We start from the raw sequence: 18,621 nt of genomic DNA on the forward strand, positions 1-18,621 counted from the left end.
ACGACCCATTGGCCAACCGTGACAGCAGCCCGGATGTATGTACGGCACATCACAGCGCCAGCCAATTGCCAGCGTTGAGCGCACGACCCAGGACATCCCGCGCCCCCTATTGGACGACGTCCTCCGAGAGCAGCGGCCAGGGAGGGTCAGGGGCACCGACCGGGGAGAATCCCTGCCAATGGGGGCACCCGTAGTCGCCACGACGCGTCCCCGCACCTTACCGGATGGGCACACCTCGGACGGCCCTCTTCACCCTCCGAGCCCCAGCCAGGCGCGCTCGACCACCGCGAGCACCATCCCGCGCTCGACCTCGCCCAATGCCGTCGCCCTCTCGTAACGCGGGCGCCCGGGAGATGGTTCATGTTCACCGTGACGGCCGGGCGTCCCCGCCAATGCTTCTGCACTTGCTTCCGCGTCCGGCTCCTTTGCACCCTCTTCCTCGCCGGGTGGCGCGGGACAGTGCGCGCCCGCGTGAATGGGGATGCGAGCTCGTGGTCGTGGCTGCGCGTGCGAGGGCGGTGGCGTCCGCAGGAGGCGTGCCAGCATCCCGTAGAGGGTCTCCTCGAGGAGCTCGGCCTGCTCTTGCTCGCCCCCGGCCGTCGGACTGGCATACGTACTCATCCTCGGTTGTACGCCCAGGGGCAGCACGCGCTGCAGGGCGTTGCACAGGTACCACAGCGCGTCCTTCCTCGCGAGCCTGCCCACGCGGCCCGCCCGATGCGTCTTCGCGGTCGCGGTCGCCTTCTCCTTCGCGGCGCGCGTCTCCCTGGACCCGGAGCTTGCAGAGTTGTTGTACTGGGAGCGGTTGGCGGCGTGGGTGCTCGTGTCCGCGCCGGCCGGGCGGCTGTCCGTGTATAGGTCGAGGAGTTCCCGGGCGGCCTCGAAGACCACAACATGCTTGATCCTTCGTACGATGGGCGCAGCCCCGACGAGCGCGGAGGCGGATAGGGATTCCAGTGTTGTTACGATTCTGTCAAGCATGGCAAATACGTCTGGACGAACGTCGCTCTGTCCCGAGACCCCACTGGCACGAGTCTCTGCCGCACTTTTTCTCCCCCTTTTCTTGCTATTCGGAGCTAGCAGCAGGGCCGACAGAAAACTGGTCGACAGCGGCGCGAATGATCGAACGAGAGGCAGGAGGAGCACGGTTGCTATCCGCCCGAGAATTTCATCCAGCGCAGCGTAGTTCCATTCAGGAGCAAGAGCACCCGCCTTCCTCTTCTGCTTGCGGTCAGGTCCAACTTTGAACAGCGGCAGCACGGTGATAATCAGGCGTTCCGCGAGCGTCCCCAGGGCATCCAAGGCGTCGGCAGCAGAGGGCGATACGGCATTTGGCGGGAGCAGCCGCGCGAGGTTGTCGCCCAGTGCGTCTATGGCGCGCTTGGTCGTCGCGAGAAGCAGGTTAGGAAGGTCATTGCCCGAGGAGCTGTTGCTTGACTGGAGGAAGAGAAGCCTATCGAGGGTCTCGAAGGCGCGCAGGACGTGCGTCGTGGAGGGCAGGGCAGGGAGGACTATGTCTGTAACAGGGTTTGGCGCATTAGTCAGCGTTCGCGGCCAATGATCGTATGTAGTAGATGTGATAATGCGGTTTGTCATAGAGAATTTGGAAGTAAGATGGTTGTTCATGCAGTTGCGCACCAATGAGAGCCCATGAATGTGCATATACCCTCGGGATGCCAATGAGACCTACCGATCTGTGAGGGGTCCAGGATGCTCCGCAAGACGACTTTCGGGTGAGCAATGGCCTGCGGGGCGGCTGCAGACTCGACGGGGCGGGCCCCTTTCTTCTTCGGTTCTTCTTCTTTCCGTCTGTCTCTTTCTCAGCGGGCGCATCAGATGCAGGATTTTCAGCGGCATGTCGGAGGGCCTTGAGTTCTAGCGCGAATTTACACCGTCAGTTGCGAGGAAATCTCCGCCAAGGCAAGACTTGCCTATGTGCTCGCTGTCGTACTTCACCTGTAGTTCCTCTAGCTGTTTCTCGAGTGCCACAGCGCGCTCTCGCCAGGCTTCTCCTTCTCGTGGCGGAGCTTTGGGCAACTGAAACTTGTTCTGTAAATCAAGCACGTATGCTGCCACAGCGATAGTTTTGTTTTGAAGTCAATATGCAGCAGGCGCCATGTATGACTCTACCTTCGTACGATTGATTTTTAGGCTTATGCCGCAGAGCAGCAAGCACCTGTGTGATTGACAGTGTAGTAAGCACGACAACTCGGAAAGCTGAAGCCTGAGAATGCACGCGTACAATTGCGATACGAAGCTCTGAGCAGGGGCCTCGAGACCAGGCTGTCGGTTGGAAGACATAGCGGGCAATACTATACTCAGAGGGGCTATGGTCGAAGACAATATGCGCGTTGCTGCTGGCGATGTACTGCCGTGCACGCAGTACATAAAGTACGGAGGAGCTTCATGCGGGCGCCTCTGTACATACTTACCAAAAACGCGTTCTGTCACAGCCCGTCACACCATGCCTTCGCGCAGAACGCGTCGGTCGCGTCCGCCTCGACACGGGGATAAATGGTCGTTGTCTCCGAGCGCGACCTTGGAACTCGAACTCGGGAAAGTGCAGCTCTACGACGTGCGTCTGGACGCGTGACAACGACTTCCTTCGCTGTTGGGTTTCGAGGAGATTCCCAGCACTGCACGTTGCGCAGTGTGGGTCACGCGAGGATGTAGTCAGGTTGATTCAAAAGAGGGGATGAGGATCTATAAATCAAAGCACATTAAAGGATGTGTGGTCGTAGTATGATACAGGCACATCAACGCGGTCGCGAGAGCGCACTTTCAAATTGCCCACGAAGACCCGCCTGTCTGCCAGCGCTTACACGCGATCTCTTCTCTTCTTCCCTCACTGAGTCGACGCGTCCCGCTTCCCCCTTCTGGACGACCACCACAAATCAATGGTCATGTACTGGCGGATTTCTCAGCCGTATCAAGTTCCATGGGGGATCGATATTTCTGAGCCGAGGTGGATCAACGGACAGGGACGCGTTGTGTGGATGTAGATGCAGGAGGCAGACAGTGTCGGTCTACGCGACGGTGCGTTGGCAACAAACCCCACCTCTTCTCAACTTTTGTGGAGGTCTGACACAACAGGCATCAATAATGACGCATATACCAGACCTCTTTCGCGGCATCATCGCCAAGGATGTCGTCGTCACGCTGGCGCGCCGGATAGCTCGACGCGCCTCAAATTCCTGTCACTCCGTTCATTCCACACTCGCTCGGGCCCGCTCTAAAGGGAGTCAATTGGATTCATTCAACTAATCAACATATTCATTGTAGCAAGGCGCATACAGTAGTCCGGGTGCGGGATAACGAAGGCATACTATGCGTACGTATCGTATTTCTGGTGTCATGACAAGGTCTACACTAAGCATATTTCAGACAACATCAACTCAACATGTTACAAAGTCGGACATAGACTACGTGGTGTATGCAGCGAGAAACGCGCTAGACGTCTGAGCTAAGATTCAAGAGGCTGAATGGCGGAGGCGTCAACCATCGTAAGCAGGGCAAGCATATATAACTCACTTTTAGCCTCCCGAAGAGCGGCAGCAGAGCCATCCTGCAGTGATGTACGGCGAAGGGAGCCCCTTGGGGACCCAGAAGATGGCGAAGGCCACAATCTCCGGCCCATAAAAGATATATCCTCCCTCGACATATTACGCAGGACGGGCGTGTCGTCGAGAGGCGCGATGCTCCGACCCGCGTTGTACGCTGTAAGGGTGACTTCACGCTGCGCATCTCCAACTATCTCATGGATGCCTCCCGTTTTGAATATAGAGCGTTGCCGCGGGCTGAAGTGCCACCCCGATTCCATCCACGGTGTGTTGAACGGTCCACTCAACTTGCCACCACGCGAAGGCGTATCTGCCGGGTTGAACGGGGAGTCAAAAGCGGGGGTCTTGTACACGCCAATATCGCGCTCGGTGGAGAGCGGTGTTACTGGACCTGCGCCACTGGAGTTCCACGATGACCGTGACTCGTATACCTCGCCACGCTCGCGTGTCTGCGTTGGGTCCGGGGATTGCGGCGAACAGTGTACGGTGTCCTCGGTGAGCCCTGGTACAAGAGCGGGTCCCGGATGCCATCTCTAGGTAGCTCGCTGTCGGTAGGTACGAAGGTGGGTTCCGAGGATGGGTCCGACGGATAGACCCCGAGGCAATCTGGACAGTACCATGGATCATCGTCGCCCCCGAGCTCAGCCTCGGACCTGATACCCATGCATCTCAAATGAAACCAACACTTGCAATCATCGCACTGTACACAGGGTTTTCCATTTTCGCCTCGACCACACGGACAGTTAACTTCATCGGAGCTTTCCTCGTCCTCATCTCTCTTCCGCCTGCGCTCAGCCAGCGCACGCACTGATCGTTTGGACAGAAGCGCCGCCCTGGCATCGGCAGGATCCTCGGTATGAGGACGTTCTTGTGCGAACGAGTATCCAGGACACGTGCTTCCGGGTTGGCCTTGAGCGGGACCATCTTGCCTCGACCCCGTCTGATCGGGTAGACCTCATCATCGTCATGAGAGTCCACTGCGGGCTGCAAAGCCTGGTCGGTGTGACCGCCCTCGTCCTCGCTCGTGCTGTCGCTGTCACGATCAAGGTAGTTCTCGATCCACTTGAGCCGCTCTTCTTTAGCCATGCGGAGGATCTCTTTGCGTCCTGCAGTCGCGTGCACCAGGGGAAGTTCCCGTCGATCCAGTTCGGACCGTCCAGCTCGTCATCATCACCGGGAGACCCACCACGCCCTCGTCTGTGGCCCCGCCTCCTGCGGCGCGGGTTCGGACGCTTCTTTACCGGTGACTGCAGTTGGGCTTGCAGTTCTGGAGGTAGTTCATCAGACGCGACATTAACGAGCACGCGCCCTTTGCCCTCAACCTCACGGGATGCAGTTTGCAGGTGTGGTCGTTCGGGTCCCTGTCTTCCTCGAAGGCGGCGAGTCGCTTGCGCTTGAGGATCTCCTTCTCGCTAGGTATCCAGTCCGCCTCAGGCTCCACGGGCATGTTTGACGGACCCGGCTGACCAGGCGTTGCCTGCTGGAGCCAGTGAAGTGCACGCTGGGAGAGGCCGTTGTTCGCTTTGTTGGCAACGGGCGTCTGAGGGTCGGCAACCATAGAGGAGCCGTATCCAGGATACCCGCCGCCAGCAGCTCTGCTCAAAGCTCTCCTCGGATGTTTCCTGGAACAGCTGGATGCGGCGGCCTCTCATGGGGGTGACTGTGACACCGAGTCCAGGATGCCCCTCGGGCTCCTCCAAGTCGAGCGGCTCGATGATCTGCCCGGAGCTGGGGCGTTGCGCCCTGACGAGGTAGTCAGGTCGGCGAGCCTCCGTCTCGCTCAGCAGCGTTGCGTGGTCGACGATCAACTGCGCCTTAATGCGCTCTATTTCGCCTCCCAGAGGGCGTTGAGGGACAGGGGCAGAGAGCGGTGGTGGCGTCTGGGTAGGTGTAACCTCCGTCGCGGCTTCGCTTGGCTGTGCAGGTGCGTGGTGCGCAGTGATGGGCGTGGGCGTGGGCGCATGCGAACGTGCTGGTGTCCGCGCCTTCGATTTTGACCGATCGGCGACTGAGAGACGATGCCCACCAAAGGGGGAGCCGAGGTTTGAGGACGGTGTCATACCGCGCGATAGGGGCGACGAGAGGGTGCGTGGTTCGCTGGGAGCGCTCATGCCTGCTGGTCTGGGCTGGCTGGGATGCGTTTGAGATTCTCCCGCTTGGCTGATCGGACGGGGAGTAAACGGAGAGGAAAGAAGCGATGCGGCGTTGCTACTGCACGGCAAGGTGAGTGTAACCGACTAGACTGGAGCGAGGCACGTACCCAAGATGCGGAGACTCGTTTTGCGATCGAACTGGTCTCCGAGAATAGACGGGGCTGGACGAGCTGCGTCAAGGTAATGTCTCTACTTTCCAGACGCGTGCATACCTCGATTCTGGTGTCATGAACGCCTGTGGCTCTGTCATGCCGCTTTGTAATCTGGTCCAAACGTGAGAATGCGCTACACTCCTAAACGAGATAAGACTAACGGAATGCGGTTTTGTAACGTGGCAGGATCTGCGATGACAGGAAACTGCTGCTGCTGTGGCTGCAGCATCGTCCTTGTGGATTGATGAGTAGATGCAAAACAGACCGACGATGAATCGATGAAGCCTGGACATACCGCTGTGGCATAGGCGATCCTGACGGAAAGTCATTGCGGGAGCGAAGAAAGCAGGGTTGCCGGGACTACTATCGACCGGTTACGGAAGCAGCTTTTCCACGACAGGACAAAGACTTGCCTTTGTGGTGTAGGCAAATGTGCTGCCGGGCGCATGCCAAAGGCTGGAGCAGTCCAGGAGCGCCACTGAAGTCGCCCGCATGTCGGACTCGGAAGGCACAAGGAAGCTAGATGGATGAACGCACCTCCTTCCCGGCGTAACATGCTCTCCCACCCCCAGTCCACTAGCATTGTCTATCCAGCCTCCGTCCACCTGCATCGGCATCATCCCATCGACCATCGGCAACGCGCCAGGGAGCACAGCGGGAGTGAATTGCGGAGGAGCCAGAGCCGACATGGTGGTGCAGCATTGGGTACGTTTGATCCGTCATGTAGAGAAGACATGTCTGATGTAAAGCAAAGGGTTGTCGATTGCGCCTAAACGCCAGTCTCGCGGCGAGTGAGTGTGGGAGTGATCGAGCAGAAGTTATGGCCAGAGCCGCGCGTGATTAAAGAGTAGATGCAGAGATATGGGCGGGATTCGTGAAGTAGAGGCAGGGGCCACAAGGTGTCGCGGTGAGGGGAGAGGTTGAAACAGAGTGAGGACTGGTCATGTGTGCGTTCAACCGTCGGGGCGCCGCGGGCTCTGAATTTTGTTTTTCCCGATTTTGCTGACAAGATCGCCCAGATTTTGCTCAGATTCAGTCATTGATGTCTGTACTCTCGCTTCTCTGAGTTGGCTCACTGCGACTACAGCTCTATCGCTCAGTGTCAAATTGCGGTGACCATCTCCAACCAGTATTATACATTGTTTAGCGGCCTCGAAGGCGCTGCCCAATCAAGTGGATGCCTGTGCGCGCTCTAGAGTTCTATTCAGGCATCGGTATGTCCTCAACGTTGCCGCAGATGCGTCGGAGAGTATGGAAGGGTATTAAAAGTTCTCCTGTGCTAATAGGGGGACTCCATCGCGCACTGGCGGAGAGTCATGTGGGCGGCCAAGTCGTACGAGCCTTCGACTGGGATCAGTCTGCCTGAGAGTATACACCACAATTACGGCAAGGACATCGTCCAGAAGGTCAATATTTCTGTTGCATCATTATTGGTCCATGACACTACTGGGATAGGTCGATATCTCTGCCCTGGATGCGCAGGCCCTCACTGCCTATCACGCTGACTTGTGGCTCATGTCCCCCTCGTGCCAACCGTATACCGTTCTCAACCCGCTTGCGAAAGGAGCGGAAGATCCCCGAGCCAAGTCGTTCATTCACATCATTGAGAACGTCCTCCCGCAAATGGTCGCCGATAACACACATCCACGCCGCATGTTGATCGAGAACGTCGCTGGTTTCGAGGTGCTTCGCCAACTCTGTCCGACTTGTGGCTGATCCTAAAGTGACCGTCAGCAAGACATCTAGCACGCGGCAGAGGCTTCTGTCTACGCTGTCTTGTCTGGGCTACAACGTGGTAGAGCTGCTCCTCACGCCGCTTCAGTTCGGCATCCCGAATTCTCGCTTGCGGTATTATCTACTGGCGAAGGCCAAGCCGTTGAAATTCGCCAATGTGCAAGACGCTACGCACGCCGTGTGGCGGCACATTCCCGGACAGGGTGCTGACTGGGTCGATAGTCGACTGTGCACTGGCTCTCGCGAAGAAGTTGTGGATGATCAGGTGGCCCACTCGATTGCAGAGATACGACAGTACCTAGACCCTCCGATTGAAGACGGACGATCACATCCGTGCGCTGTGCCTGACCGTGTATTGGAGAAGTGGGGTCGTCTCTTCGATATCATCCTCCCGTCCGCACGGAGAAGCTGCTGTTTCACTCGCGGTGAGCATTAGAGTTACCCTCCAAGGCCACCTGGCGAGTCTCATGAGAAAGTAACCTCACACAGGCTATTCAAAGATGGCTGAGCGCTCCGGTTCTGTTTTGCAGTTGAATGAAGAACTTGATGTATGTCAATGCTTCATTACTCATGCCCGAACGCCACTCACGAAGCGCGGATATGTGTGCAGACGACGAGCGTCTTCGACCGCTTCCTTGCGGCGCAGGCTTCGGGGCAGGAGGACGCGGTTAGGATTCTGGACCCTCTGCGGTTGCGCTACTTCTCTCCCACGGAGCTCTTGCACATCTTTGGGTTTCTCCCAGCTACGAACGCCGTAGGCAATGGACATCGTGACTTCCACTGGCCGGAGGATCTGTCGATGAAAGTACAATACCGTCTCATCGGCAATAGCGTCAATGTAGGAGTAGTGAAGGAGCTCATAGATTATATGTTTCAGTAACATTGCCTGCCATTGTTACCTATGTAGAGCCAGTTTTAGAAGTGCCCCCGCTGTTGTTACGGTGCCTAAGCAGTCGAAGAATTGGCCGCAAAGTCAGTGCAAAGTGCGGTGACGCAGCTCACCACGCATTTCTCGAGGCGGAAGGTTTGCGGTACGCGACATATAAATGACTGTTCCCCCACGTCTCACTGCGACATTTACGCTGCGACGTGCGGGGTAAGTACAGCTAGAGTACAGAACTGTATAACTCACCACTACCATTGGGACAACTCTGGTAGTGAGAAATGTGTTGGTTAAGATTGGTCAGTAACGAAGTGTTATGTTTCGGAACAGTCGGAGACGGAGCGACGATGTGACGCGGGCTCAGTCAGCAGGCAGTGCGGCCGATGCCGAGCTGTGCCGGCAGACGCCGGGGGCGAATGACCTGTGAGACGGGCGGGGACCGGCTTGCTCTCGTCCACCTCGCTCGAGAAATTTGTGTGCTTGCTGCTCGCCCCCGTAGCCCACAATTCTGTCCAACACCCGCCCAACTGTCGATATTCTCTGTCCTAGCAGGGGATACATGCTTCGACCTCCACTCGCTACCAGATACAAACGACTGTTATATCCCAATTCGCGTAGTTCGGTGAGTGTCCCCCTCGACGCCGACTCGACCTGAGACAGTAGTGACTAACCCCTCTATGTGCAGCGCTAGACTCATCCAATATGGCTGCTGGTGTTGTGAACATACGTCGTGATGTCGACGACAAATTCTACCGCTACCGGTGCGTACTCCTCTCTGAGTGCCCTCAAGTGGACTGACTCACATTCCTGGCTATAGCATGCCCCTCCTGCTGACCAAAATCGAAGGAAAGGGTAACGGTATCAAGACTGTCGTCCCGAACATGTCCGACGTCGCCCGGGCGCTCAGCCGGCCGCCCATGTACCCCACCAAGTTCTTCGGCTGCGAGCTCGGCGCCCAGGTCACCGGCGACGAGAAGAACGACCGCTACATCGTCAACGGTGCCCACGACGCGACGAAGCTGCGCGAGTTGCTCGACGGCTTCATCGACAAGTTTGTCCTCTGCAAATCGTGCAAGAATCCTGAGACGGACCTCGTCATCACCAAGGGTGATGTGATCATCCGCGACTGCAAGGCCTGCGGCGAGCGCACCGGTGTTGACATGCGCCACAAACTCACGACCTACATCCTGAAGAACCCGCCGAAGAACCCGAAGAAGTCTAAGAAGAAAACCTCTGCCGATGGCAGCCCGAGCCCCGCCAACGGCCACGAGAATGGTCATGCGGGTGATGATGCAGGTGGCGACAGCGACGACGAGCTGACGAAGCGCATCAAGGCAGACGCTGCTGTGCTCAGCCCTGAGGCCAGCGCCATTACGAAGGAGGACTGGTCCGTGGACACCTCTGAGGAGGCTGTGAAGGCCCGCGTGAAGGCTGTGGAGGCTTCTATGGGGGCTATCGCTCTGGGCGGGGACGATGAGAGCGACGAGGACGAGGATAGCCCGTATTCCCAGCTCGGCCGTTGGGCCCAAGAGAACCGCGAATCCGGCCCGGTGGAGGTGTACAAGAAGGCGGAGGATTTGGGCATTGCGAAGAAGCACAAGGCCGTGCAGGTCCTTGCGCAGACGCTGTTCACCGCCGAGGTTGTGGCGGAGATCCCGAAGTATGCACCGCTGTTTGCGAAGGTGCGTTTTATGTGTCCGTACTCTCCCTGGGTATGAGCTGACTGCGTTATAGATGGTTACTTCCGAAAAGCACCAGAAGTCCTTGTTGGGAGGTATCGAGCGTTTCGTGGGCGTTGTGCACCCCGACCTCGTTCCGACTGTGCCGAAGATTCTCATGGCGTTCTACCAAACTGACATTATCGATGAGGAAGTTGTCACGCAGTGGGGGACGCACGTCAGCAAGAAGTACGTCGACAAGGACACGAGCAAAAGGGTCCGCAAAGCGAGCGAGCCGTTCCTCAAGGTATGTAGTCCGAGGTATCGTAGCAGTACCTGCTCACTGACAGTATTGTCTACAGTGGCTCGAGGAGGCTGAGGACAGCGACGAGGACGACAAGTGAAGTTGTTGACGTATTACTACCCTGTGCCATATATGCATGTTCATCACTGCTTTGTATCGCTATCTTGACTAAAGTTATCACCGTCTCACGCATACCTCCGCCCGAACGATCCGAGTTTCTGGACCCCTCACTGAAGTGAGGAACAGGTACAGGCTAATAGGCTATGGCACAACGCATGAGGTGACCGGTGATGCAAATGTCCACATAGCTCTACATGAACACTACATGAACAACAACAATTTGAACGTCTACTATTTAGTCGAAGGTGATCTTGGTGGGTTTAGTGTCCATGGGGATGTCGTCCTTGAAGAACGCGCCGTACACGCTGTGCGTCTTCTTCTTGATCGTCATTGGAAACTTCCTCAGCCCCTCACACTCAAACCCACTCTCCCTAAGCACCCTCGCCAGCTCCCCGGCCAACGCCCTCTCATGGCCATCGCCCGTAAAGAACGTGATCGACTTGCCCGACTTCCCGCCCCGGCCCGTCCGCCCGATCCGGTGAATGTAGTCCTCGATCGTGAGCGGGAACGTGTAGTTGACGACCGCGGCGACGTTGGGGATGTCGAGCCCCCGCGCGGCGACGTCCGTCGCGACGAGGAGGCCCGTCCGGCCGGCCTTGAAGTTGTCGAGGGCCTCCATGCGCGCGGATTGGGAGAGGTCGCCGTGCAGGCCTGCGACGGAGTAGCCCTGGTCCCGGAGCATGTACTCGACGCGCGTGGCTTCTTTTTTGTAGAGCGCGAAGACGAGGATGCGCGCGTCTTCGGGCGAGCCGGATTTTTTGTGCGAGAGGCTGCGGAGGTGCTTGAGGAGACGTTGGCTGTAGGGAGGGTTAGTCTGGGGTGTGTACTTGGAGCATGGGGAACGCACTCTTTGGACCGGGAGTCGTCGAAGACTTCGACGGTCTGCTCTACGCGGCTGTTCGCTGTGAGGTCGTCGCTGCCGACGGTGACTCGCACGGGATCGCGTTGGAACGATCCTGCTAGTCTCCGCACGGCTTCAGGCCACGTTGCACTGACTGTGTACCGATATGTGAGCGTTTTGGAGGGAAATAAGTGCAATGTAACTCACACATGAGGGTCTGGCGTTCGGCGCCTTGCTTCGTGTGACTAATGATGGCACGGATATCGTTCTCGAACCCCTTGTCCAACATCCGATCTGCCTCGTCGAGGACCAGATATGTTACACTGCAAACCAGTCAATACTTTACATCCTTTCTGTGATCTGAAGACAGAGACATACCGACTCAGGTCGCAGGCACCATCGTTGACCAGGTCCAGTATCCGACCAGGCGTACCCACGATGATCCGCGTAGTCTTTCCGTCCTTGTTCGCGTTCTTGAGTGATCTCACTTGCGGGGCCTTGTCCACGCCGCCGAAGACTGCGACGCTGGCGATACCGAAAGGCTCGCCCAGCGCTGCGAGGGTGTCATGCGTCTGGATGGCAAGCTCGCGAGTGGGTGCGACGACGAGGACGGACACAGTCGTGCCTTTGTTCTTTGTGGATGAGGGAGATGAAATGAGGCGAGCGAGGGCGGGAAGGCCGAAGGCGAGGGTCTTTCCACTGGAAATGCACTTCAGTATGGGGCCCCTCCTGCAAGGGGCGATGTGAAATCGCTTACCTTCCGGTCTCTGCGATACCGACGACGTCCTTGCCCTGAAGGGCAGGAGGCCACGAGCACGCTTGGATGGGCGTCGGCTCTTTGAAGCCTTTGAGGGCGGAGTGGAGCTCTGAGGGCACATCAAGCTGGTCGAAGAAGAGCACGGGGGTAACTGGATCCGAGCCTTCGGGGACATGGATGGTCACAGCATGTTTTGACAAAAAGGCATCGACGTCAGTGGAGGATGGTACATTAGTTGTGCTTGTACTGGGCTTCGATGGCGAATTTGATTCGCTGGGACGCAGGCTGGTGTCCTTATGCCGCTTCTTGTCTTTCTTCGAGCTGCTTGGCTCTGAGGCGGCCTCGGATTGTGCTGCAGCATCAGCGTCGTGTTTTCGTTTCCGCTTCTTATCTTTCTTGGAAGGGCTGGCTTCAGTCCGCTGGACATCAGTTACGCCACCTGACTCGGGCGACTGCGCAGGCTCTGCGAGATCTCCGTCTTTTTGTCGTTTCTTCTTCTCCCTCTTGGAGGAGGTCGCGTCCGTGGGTGCCTCATCTTCTTCCCGCTTGCGCTTCTTCTTTTTCTTCTCTGGCTGCGCGGATTCACCATCGTCTGCGGGTTATTCTCGACTTCAATTGCATGGACGTGATGCGAAACGACTCACTGATATTGTCCACGGCCATGGAGTGGTCTTCCTCCCCGACACCCTCAGCTGCCTTCATCTTCTTCTCTTTCTTTCGCCTCTTCCTCTCAGCCTTTTCATTGTCATCTGAACATGAAGGTAAGCCTTTCGAACGATCGCACTATGCATCGGGCAGCAGAACATACACACCACCCGCTACTTCCGTTATATGACTTTCTGGCTTGTCCTGCTCGTCTTCCCGGCGAGACTTCTTGGATTTCTTGGTCTTCGTGGACGAGCTTCCTTCTGCAGATTGGCTGGAGATTATTCCGACCGTCATGATGCAGTGGGTGCCGGAGAAGTTACCTGTGTTGCTTGACTTCAATTTTTGACATACGCTATGCACGTGATGGGCCCAAGTAGGCCTGCACGCGGCGTTGACGCGGGAAAGTTGCAGAGTGACGCGGGTGCCACAGCCATTCCGCTCGACGTCTGCGCTGCCCAGTCTTTGGCCGCCTCCTGTCTCCGCCCGCCATGGCTGCGCCCCGTCCCTCCTCGTCCGACCACTCCTTCTTCTCCAAGCCCATACACGCGAGAACAGGCGCGTCGAACGCGTCGTCGAGCTCAGGGACGCGCGTGGTCGTCGTGCAGAAGGCCCTGGTGCGTAATGCCGATGCAGGCGCCCTTCAGGTCAAGGCGCGATCCGCGACGTCCTCCTCTTCCTCCTCACAATCACCATCTGCTGATCCCAAAGGCAAACGAAAGAGTGCCGAGTGCGAGATGCCTCTTCACGCAGCGAAGAAACAGCGTGCCGCTTCACCTGCCCCCGCAGACGCGGCGCAAAATCTGGCGCCCGGGCCGTCGCGTTCGTCTAGCACGGCGCCATCCTCGCACCTAGCCCTCTGCCTCGCGCTCGCCAATGCCTCCTTCTAGGGCTACCTCGAGGTCGCGCTCTCCTTCCGTACTTCGCACGGGCACGCCGCTACCGCGGGAATGCTGGACCGACGAAGACGGAACGCCGGGTCCCTCCTGCTTGACCTCGGAGGCTGTCGTGCGAGACCTCATGAAAACGTACATCCCATGTTGGTGATCCTCTCGCGCGTTGTATTTCGTCAGCTGAGCCCGTACAGACTTCCAGAATCCGAACGACCCCTGCGATAACTCTTTTGAGCCACACTCAGAAAATTATCCTGTGGTTGAGCTCGAATACCCAAACACTGGGGCATCTGAAAAGTAATGCTCGTATATGCTGCCATGCGACGTTGGGTCTCACGTCCTTTCAGGTTTATTTTATTGGCACCCAAGGATCCCGACCACTACAATCCTATAATGTGCTTGGAAAGTACGCTACATATCATACTGAAGGGTGAGTCGTCTCTTAATTAGCCAACTCACGACTCACCCTTCATTAGACTACCTGACTCCACCTCAGCGCGCGATGTTCGGGACTCTGCCAGATGCATGTTTCGCAGACGTCGAGATGCCTATACCCATTCCCTCCGTGCCGCCTCCAATTATAGTCGAATCAGAACTATCCTCGCCCTCTCCCCCGCCACTGTCCTCTGCATCATCGCCTGCTCCCTCTGTATCAGAAGCATCCTCGTCCGCGACGTCCTCGTCCTCAATATTTTCCTCTGTCTCATCCGTCTCATCCGTCTCCTCGTTTTCATCTATATCATCAATGTCTTCCTTCACCGACCTGTCCAACCACGCAACGCCGTGTGCATTAGGGCCACCCTCGGTGGACTACTTGCGCCTCCTGCAGCGGGCGATCAACAAGCATGACGGGCCTCTGTTCCTCAAGGTCATGAACGCGATCAACGCGCTCCTCCGGTTGCTGAAGTATCCGCCAGTTCCGGCAGACCCTTTCGATCCTCTGCCCCCAAATGCTTTCCAGGAGGCCGTGCGAGCATGGGGATTCATACCTCAAGGCGTCATCGAACGCGTCGTCGAGGAAGTCTACCAGCGCGCGGTCGGGCCGAACGTCGCTCAACTGAAGCACTACCAAGCCTTCTCTTCCTCGGCCTACGGCGAGCTCATGCCGACGCTCGTCTCGCGGATCATCCGGGACACCGCCTTGCACGAGGGCTCGCTTTTCCTCGACCTCGGTTCGGGCGTCGGCAACGTCGTGCTCCAGGCGAGCCTGCAGACGGGGTGCACGAGCTACGGGATCGAGCTCATGGAGCAGCCGGCGAAGCTGGCGCGGAGCCAGCTGGAGCAGTTCCAGGTGCGGTGCAGGATGTGGGGATTCAGGATGGGCGAGGTGGAGCTGGAGGAGGGGGATATGTTGAAGAGCAGACGCGTGGATGAGCTGATACCCAAGGCAGACGTCGTCCTGGTGAATAATAGGGTGTTTGAGCCTTTGCGTGAGTGCATGGTTGTTTTGGTTTGCTACGACTACTTATCCATTTGGCGGCAGTCAACGAGGCGATCCGCCCGAAGTTTTTAGATTTGAAGGAAGGTGCTATTGTTGTCTCGCTGCGAGAGTTCGCTCCCCTCTCAGGTGTCACAGAGCGCAATGTGAGTGTTTATCGTCCATCACCGTCGCAGCGTCTCACGCGATTCCAGTTGGACGACATCAGCGCGATTTTCCAAGTAACGAAGAAAAATTACCACCCCGGCCACGTCTCCTGGCACGGCCTCGGCGGGGACTATTACCTGCACCGCGTAGATCGCGAGTGTTACGCCAGCATCAAGCAGCAATTTGAGAATACCGCGAGCACTCGGACTAAGCCCGTACGGAGCTCTCGTCTGCGACGATGACGATCCTGGGCTGGACTCTTGTCTCGCATCACTGGACTCGTCTGTCACTGGACTTGGGTCTTCCATCTCACATGGATTCTGGATTCCGGACGCCGGATGCCTCCCACTCGCATGCTCGTTCAAGTTACTCGTTGCTCGCTACACTGCTCCTGTTTTGTTTTCTGCTCTCAACCCAACTCAATGACCTAGCATCGAATTGCTTTCTGCTCGCGCTCGCAGTGTTGTATTGTTATCTTTATTGTCGTTAATGTTGCGTAATCTAGTCGGTGCTCTAAGTAGTGTAGTGTAATGTACTTAGAAAGCCTCGCCTCCCGTTCGCGGAGGCTCCTCGGAATCGGCATACCATCTGAACGTATAACAGTTGTTGCGAGTATCATTGCTTGGAATGTTTTGCATGAACACTCCAGTGTTGCGAGGCTTACTTGAGATCGACGTCTGTGACCTAAGCTGAGCTGTGTAATCCTCAGGCCCAGGATTGGCGCACTGGTTACACCACGGTCTAGAAGGCCTTGTGCAGCAATTGAATGGTATTGACTTCGAGACGCAGAGGTTCGTACATCTAGCAGATCGACGAGACTACACGGAATAATGTACAATAGGTCCATAGTCCATACTATATCCACGCTAAGATCCGAGCACTAGGATAGCGGAGCGACGTGATGAAGCCTAGCCAATCGGGAGGAAGCAGCTGTAGGCTGAGTACGGAAGTCACACCAAGACAAACCCGACTTTCAGATCCTCCTCCGCAAAGAAAGGGTCCGCATAAGGTGCACAGGCACTGCTCTCGGGCTCTCCACTACCGTCCCTTGCGGCCGGCGCCGAGTGCTTGATACCCATTTCTTCCTCGTACATTCGCTCCTCATCCAGATCGATGTCGCTTTCCGTATCCACACCGCCAAACTCCAGAGAACTGCGTGTACCGTAGGGAAGCGAGCCCGCAAGGCTCCCTACCACACGCGTGAAGTGGAGATCGGATATCTGTGATGTGCCAGAAGGTATGTCGACCGAAACCGCTTCATGCAGATTGAGGTAGAATGCGTTATGAGGACTGTTTGGAGCCTGTGTGACATGTCTGTGTTTAGGGATGATCGTGCCTTCGACGGTACACGCACGCGTAGATGATTGGTGAGAGAACACAAGCTAAGCTCTAATGGAGGTGATTTTGTCAGCAGACGGCAGTGATCTATCGCGGAGGACTGTGGTACCCACACTAGACATTGCATTCAGCACCGTAGTGGGAATGAGAAGAGCGAGGATGGCTCTAAGCCAAGTGAACGTTGAATTTGATTATCTGATCCAGGCATGACGTGAACTTACATGAAGTACACAGTGCCTGGAACACGCAGGAAAGAAGTTAGATGCAAAGCCGACTTCATCCAGCTTTCCTCACCGTCTCTGAGCAATACCGTTGTAATCGGGGTGTCAACTCTTGCTTGGTGAGCGAGCCCGTCCTTGTACAGATGGCCCCAGGTCGACGCCACCAGCAATACCTCAGCAATGATGGTGGATGCTTGCCCCGCAAGACACACTGGGGCCACGGGCAAAAAGTTGTTGTTGTTAGCCGAGCTCTACCAAAAGGAAGTTAAGGTGATGTCGCACATGGTCTGCATCGTGCATTTCATGAAAATATGACGAGGAATAACAACAGCATGGTAACATACCTCAAACCTTTGCCATCCGCGAAGATTACACAGCCAACAGGATCGGGTACAGTAACTACCACTATTGTCGCAATCGCATACTGATGATTGCGCTACATGAGAGATCGTTTGAACAGGTAACAACAAATACACGTACTATGTTTATCGCGACAAATGTCAGATAGAACATGAAAATGGCAGATGCTAGCGGCACAGAGCGGTCGCTGATAGCGTACGCACGTAGAGCCGTGATACCTGTGGGGCGTGTGAGATCATGGTGGCGAACACGCAATAATGTATTACAATACGCACCACCAATGGCGAAATGGAACAGTGCCGCAGCACATATCTGTGCGATCAAGAAGATGTGAGCGCTGTACAACATCCCTCTAGTAAGTGACCGTGCGTCTTCAACCAGACCTGAGGATCAATCTACCTCTGAAACAAATCAGTGTCCACATAGTATCGTGCACGGCAAGAGCGTAGGTTTACCTCACATCCTGAGACGATCTGGATGGCTATCTGTGCATACAGGAGCACTGCTGTAGATATGTGCAGAAAGAGGTATAGACCAGTCGCTGCCGACAAGCTCCGGCGCCGCCAGATCATGTCCACCTCCCACCATAAGGTAAGGAGGCGGTCATAGGTGTAAATCGCTGTGCATGGAGGTCACAAAAAGTGCACGCAAGCTCCATTCAGCAAGTTGCGCTCACCGCACGCTACTATTTGGCAGCAGTTGTGTACAAATCTGCCGCTCACGCCACTTTTGAGTCGTTCGCACTGACAGTCCATATTGGCCAACTCACCCTACATCGAGAATCTCGGTCGTCCGTACGAGTCTATCCGTCGACATAGCTGTGAGCTCTTAGTGCGTCGCAGCAATGACGGACGTTCGCTAGACCGAGCTGTTATACGACGCAGATGCGCGGAACCGTATACGTGCTGTAACCAGAATATGGGTGGTTCCCAGACGGTTTGTGGCATGGATCAATTCGTGTCTTTTGACGCCGTGCCACTGATATTCATAATACGGCAGGTACCTGGTTTCGCGATGCATAACACATCCTCTGCTAGGGACACACTGTAATGATCAGTCTTCCAAGTCATATCAACCACGTATACAGCTCCATGCGATGTTTTCGAGTGCTACTGTCCTGTGGATAGTCTTAGCGTGAGAAGCCCGTTCCGAAACAACGCGACACCGACTGTCTGTGAAGTTCTCCCGCCGTGAGCCGCCGTTCTTGACGGCGAGGGCGCTTTCTGGTCTCAACTCCACACAGCACGTAAGAGTAGACCAGGAGCGCAGACGCAGATACATGAATTACATACAGTCTGAGTCCAATGAATGACCGCAGAGGTGCTCAAAACAGTCTGGCCGTGCTCAACTTGACAACGGCAACGAAGTCCTGCATGCCTAGGCCGATAATGTGGATGTTCTCCTGGCTCTCTGGAGA

General features: G+C 56.4%; 7 protein-coding genes across 7 annotated transcripts; 3 read left to right on the forward strand and 4 right to left on the reverse strand.

Annotated features, from left to right (window-relative positions):
• Positions 1-249: 249 nt before the first annotated feature.
• On the reverse strand, positions 250-2,301 carry B0H18DRAFT_956678 (uncharacterized protein; the record flags this gene model as incomplete). The annotated part of the gene is made up of 5 exons (XM_048042482.1): positions 250-1,517; positions 1,691-1,819; positions 1,893-2,069; positions 2,139-2,176; positions 2,243-2,301. 5 exons carry the CDS (start codon positions 2,299-2,301, stop codon positions 250-252), a joined length of 1,671 nt encoding a protein of 556 aa, XP_047890707.1.
• Positions 2,302-3,251: 950 nt separating this feature from the next.
• On the reverse strand, positions 3,252-6,806 carry B0H18DRAFT_1021375 (uncharacterized protein). The gene is made up of 13 exons (XM_048029533.1): positions 6,403-6,806; positions 6,279-6,365; positions 6,185-6,225; positions 6,027-6,150; positions 5,926-5,976; positions 5,821-5,874; positions 5,190-5,771; positions 4,848-5,155; positions 4,714-4,827; positions 4,452-4,666; positions 4,039-4,410; positions 3,532-4,009; positions 3,252-3,369 (listed from the first exon to the last, which is right to left on the reverse strand). The coding sequence occupies exons 1-13, from the start codon at positions 6,552-6,554 to the stop codon at positions 3,365-3,367; spliced, it is 2,583 nt and encodes an 860-aa protein (XP_047890708.1). The 5' UTR covers positions 6,555-6,806; the 3' UTR covers positions 3,252-3,364.
• Positions 6,807-6,911: 105 nt separating this feature from the next.
• Positions 6,912-8,816, forward strand: B0H18DRAFT_1021377 (S-adenosyl-L-methionine-dependent methyltransferase). Its single transcript, XM_048029534.1, has 7 exons — positions 6,912-7,079; positions 7,152-7,198; positions 7,321-7,548; positions 7,604-8,024; positions 8,089-8,147; positions 8,210-8,681; positions 8,732-8,816. The coding sequence occupies exons 1-6, from the start codon at positions 7,043-7,045 to the stop codon at positions 8,477-8,479; spliced, it is 1,062 nt and encodes a 353-aa protein (XP_047890709.1). The 5' UTR covers positions 6,912-7,042; the 3' UTR covers positions 8,480-8,681; positions 8,732-8,816.
• Positions 8,817-8,934: 118 nt separating this feature from the next.
• On the forward strand, positions 8,935-10,639 carry B0H18DRAFT_1021391 (eukaryotic translation initiation factor 5). The gene is made up of 5 exons (XM_048029535.1): positions 8,935-9,104; positions 9,168-9,243; positions 9,300-10,164; positions 10,217-10,447; positions 10,503-10,639. The coding sequence occupies exons 2-5, from the start codon at positions 9,185-9,187 to the stop codon at positions 10,542-10,544; spliced, it is 1,197 nt and encodes a 398-aa protein (XP_047890710.1). The 5' UTR covers positions 8,935-9,104; positions 9,168-9,184; the 3' UTR covers positions 10,545-10,639.
• Positions 10,640-10,799: 160 nt separating this feature from the next.
• B0H18DRAFT_880373 (DEAD-domain-containing protein) lies at positions 10,800-12,479 on the reverse strand (the record flags this gene model as incomplete). Its single annotated transcript, XM_048040761.1, has 5 exons — positions 10,800-11,361; positions 11,412-11,559; positions 11,613-11,728; positions 11,784-12,104; positions 12,163-12,479. Coding segments are annotated over 5 exons (1,464 nt in total), but the record flags the coding sequence as incomplete, so codon positions are not given.
• Positions 12,480-12,806: 327 nt separating this feature from the next.
• Positions 12,807-15,945, forward strand: B0H18DRAFT_1021402 (S-adenosyl-L-methionine-dependent methyltransferase). Its single transcript, XM_048029536.1, has 6 exons — positions 12,807-12,923; positions 13,895-13,997; positions 14,048-14,130; positions 14,177-15,130; positions 15,184-15,284; positions 15,333-15,945. Exons 1-6 carry the CDS (start codon positions 12,824-12,826, stop codon positions 15,525-15,527), a joined length of 1,536 nt encoding a protein of 511 aa, XP_047890712.1. The 5' UTR covers positions 12,807-12,823; the 3' UTR covers positions 15,528-15,945.
• Positions 15,946-17,060: 1,115 nt separating this feature from the next.
• On the reverse strand, positions 17,061-18,074 carry B0H18DRAFT_1021409 (uncharacterized protein). The gene is made up of 7 exons (XM_048029537.1): positions 17,974-18,074; positions 17,881-17,915; positions 17,660-17,823; positions 17,480-17,543; positions 17,325-17,422; positions 17,189-17,268; positions 17,061-17,131 (listed from the first exon to the last, which is right to left on the reverse strand). The coding sequence occupies exons 1-7, from the start codon at positions 18,018-18,020 to the stop codon at positions 17,110-17,112; spliced, it is 510 nt and encodes a 169-aa protein (XP_047890713.1). The 5' UTR covers positions 18,021-18,074; the 3' UTR covers positions 17,061-17,109.
• Between the last annotated feature and the right edge of the window lie 547 nt (positions 18,075-18,621).

The sequence above is a fragment of the Fomitopsis serialis genome (genome assembly GCF_022376445.1).
Source record: "Fomitopsis serialis strain Sig1Antser10 chromosome Unknown B0H18scaffold_61, whole genome shotgun sequence".
Taxonomy (NCBI): Eukaryota; Fungi; Basidiomycota; class Agaricomycetes; order Polyporales; family Fomitopsidaceae; genus Fomitopsis; species Fomitopsis serialis.

Coding starts and splice junctions, on each gene's coding strand:
- B0H18DRAFT_1021375 (XM_048029533.1), bottom strand. CDS start 6,554: ATGTCGGCTCTGGCTCCTCCGCAATTCACTCCCGCTGTGCTCCCTGGC. Junction 5,875..5,925: donor TTCATGACACCAGAATCGAG/GTATGCACGCGT, acceptor CAGCTCGTCCAG/CCCCGTCTATTCTCGGAGAC. Junction 5,156..5,189: donor AGAGGCCGCCGCATCCAGCT/GTTCCAGGAAAC, acceptor AGCTTTGAGCAG/AGCTGCTGGCGGCGGGTATC.
- B0H18DRAFT_1021377 (XM_048029534.1), top strand. CDS start 7,043: ATGCCTGTGCGCGCTCTAGAGTTCTATTCAGGCATCG. Junction 7,080..7,151: donor AGAGTTCTATTCAGGCATCG/GTATGTCCTCAA, acceptor CTGTGCTAATAG/GGGGACTCCATCGCGCACTG. Junction 8,025..8,088: donor AAGCTGCTGTTTCACTCGCG/GTGAGCATTAGA, acceptor AACCTCACACAG/GCTATTCAAAGATGGCTGAG.
- B0H18DRAFT_1021391 (XM_048029535.1), top strand. CDS start 9,185: ATGGCTGCTGGTGTTGTGAACATACGTCGTGATGTCGACGACAAATTC. Junction 9,244..9,299: donor GACAAATTCTACCGCTACCG/GTGCGTACTCCT, acceptor TCCTGGCTATAG/CATGCCCCTCCTGCTGACCA. Junction 10,448..10,502: donor CGAGCGAGCCGTTCCTCAAG/GTATGTAGTCCG, acceptor TATTGTCTACAG/TGGCTCGAGGAGGCTGAGGA.
- B0H18DRAFT_1021402 (XM_048029536.1), top strand. CDS start 12,824: ATGGAGTGGTCTTCCTCCCCGACACCCTCAGCTGCCTTCATCTTCTTC. Junction 13,998..14,047: donor AACACTGGGGCATCTGAAAA/GTAATGCTCGTA, acceptor ACGTCCTTTCAG/GTTTATTTTATTGGCACCCA. Junction 14,131..14,176: donor GCTACATATCATACTGAAGG/GTGAGTCGTCTC, acceptor ACCCTTCATTAG/ACTACCTGACTCCACCTCAG.
- B0H18DRAFT_1021409 (XM_048029537.1), bottom strand. CDS start 18,020: ATGTCGACGGATAGACTCGTACGGACGACCGAGATTCTCGATGTAGG. Junction 17,423..17,479: donor GTTCCATTTCGCCATTGGTG/GTGCGTATTGTA, acceptor CACGCCCCACAG/GTATCACGGCTCTACGTGCG. Junction 17,269..17,324: donor CATTTGTCGCGATAAACATA/GTACGTGTATTT, acceptor CGCAATCATCAG/TATGCGATTGCGACAATAGT.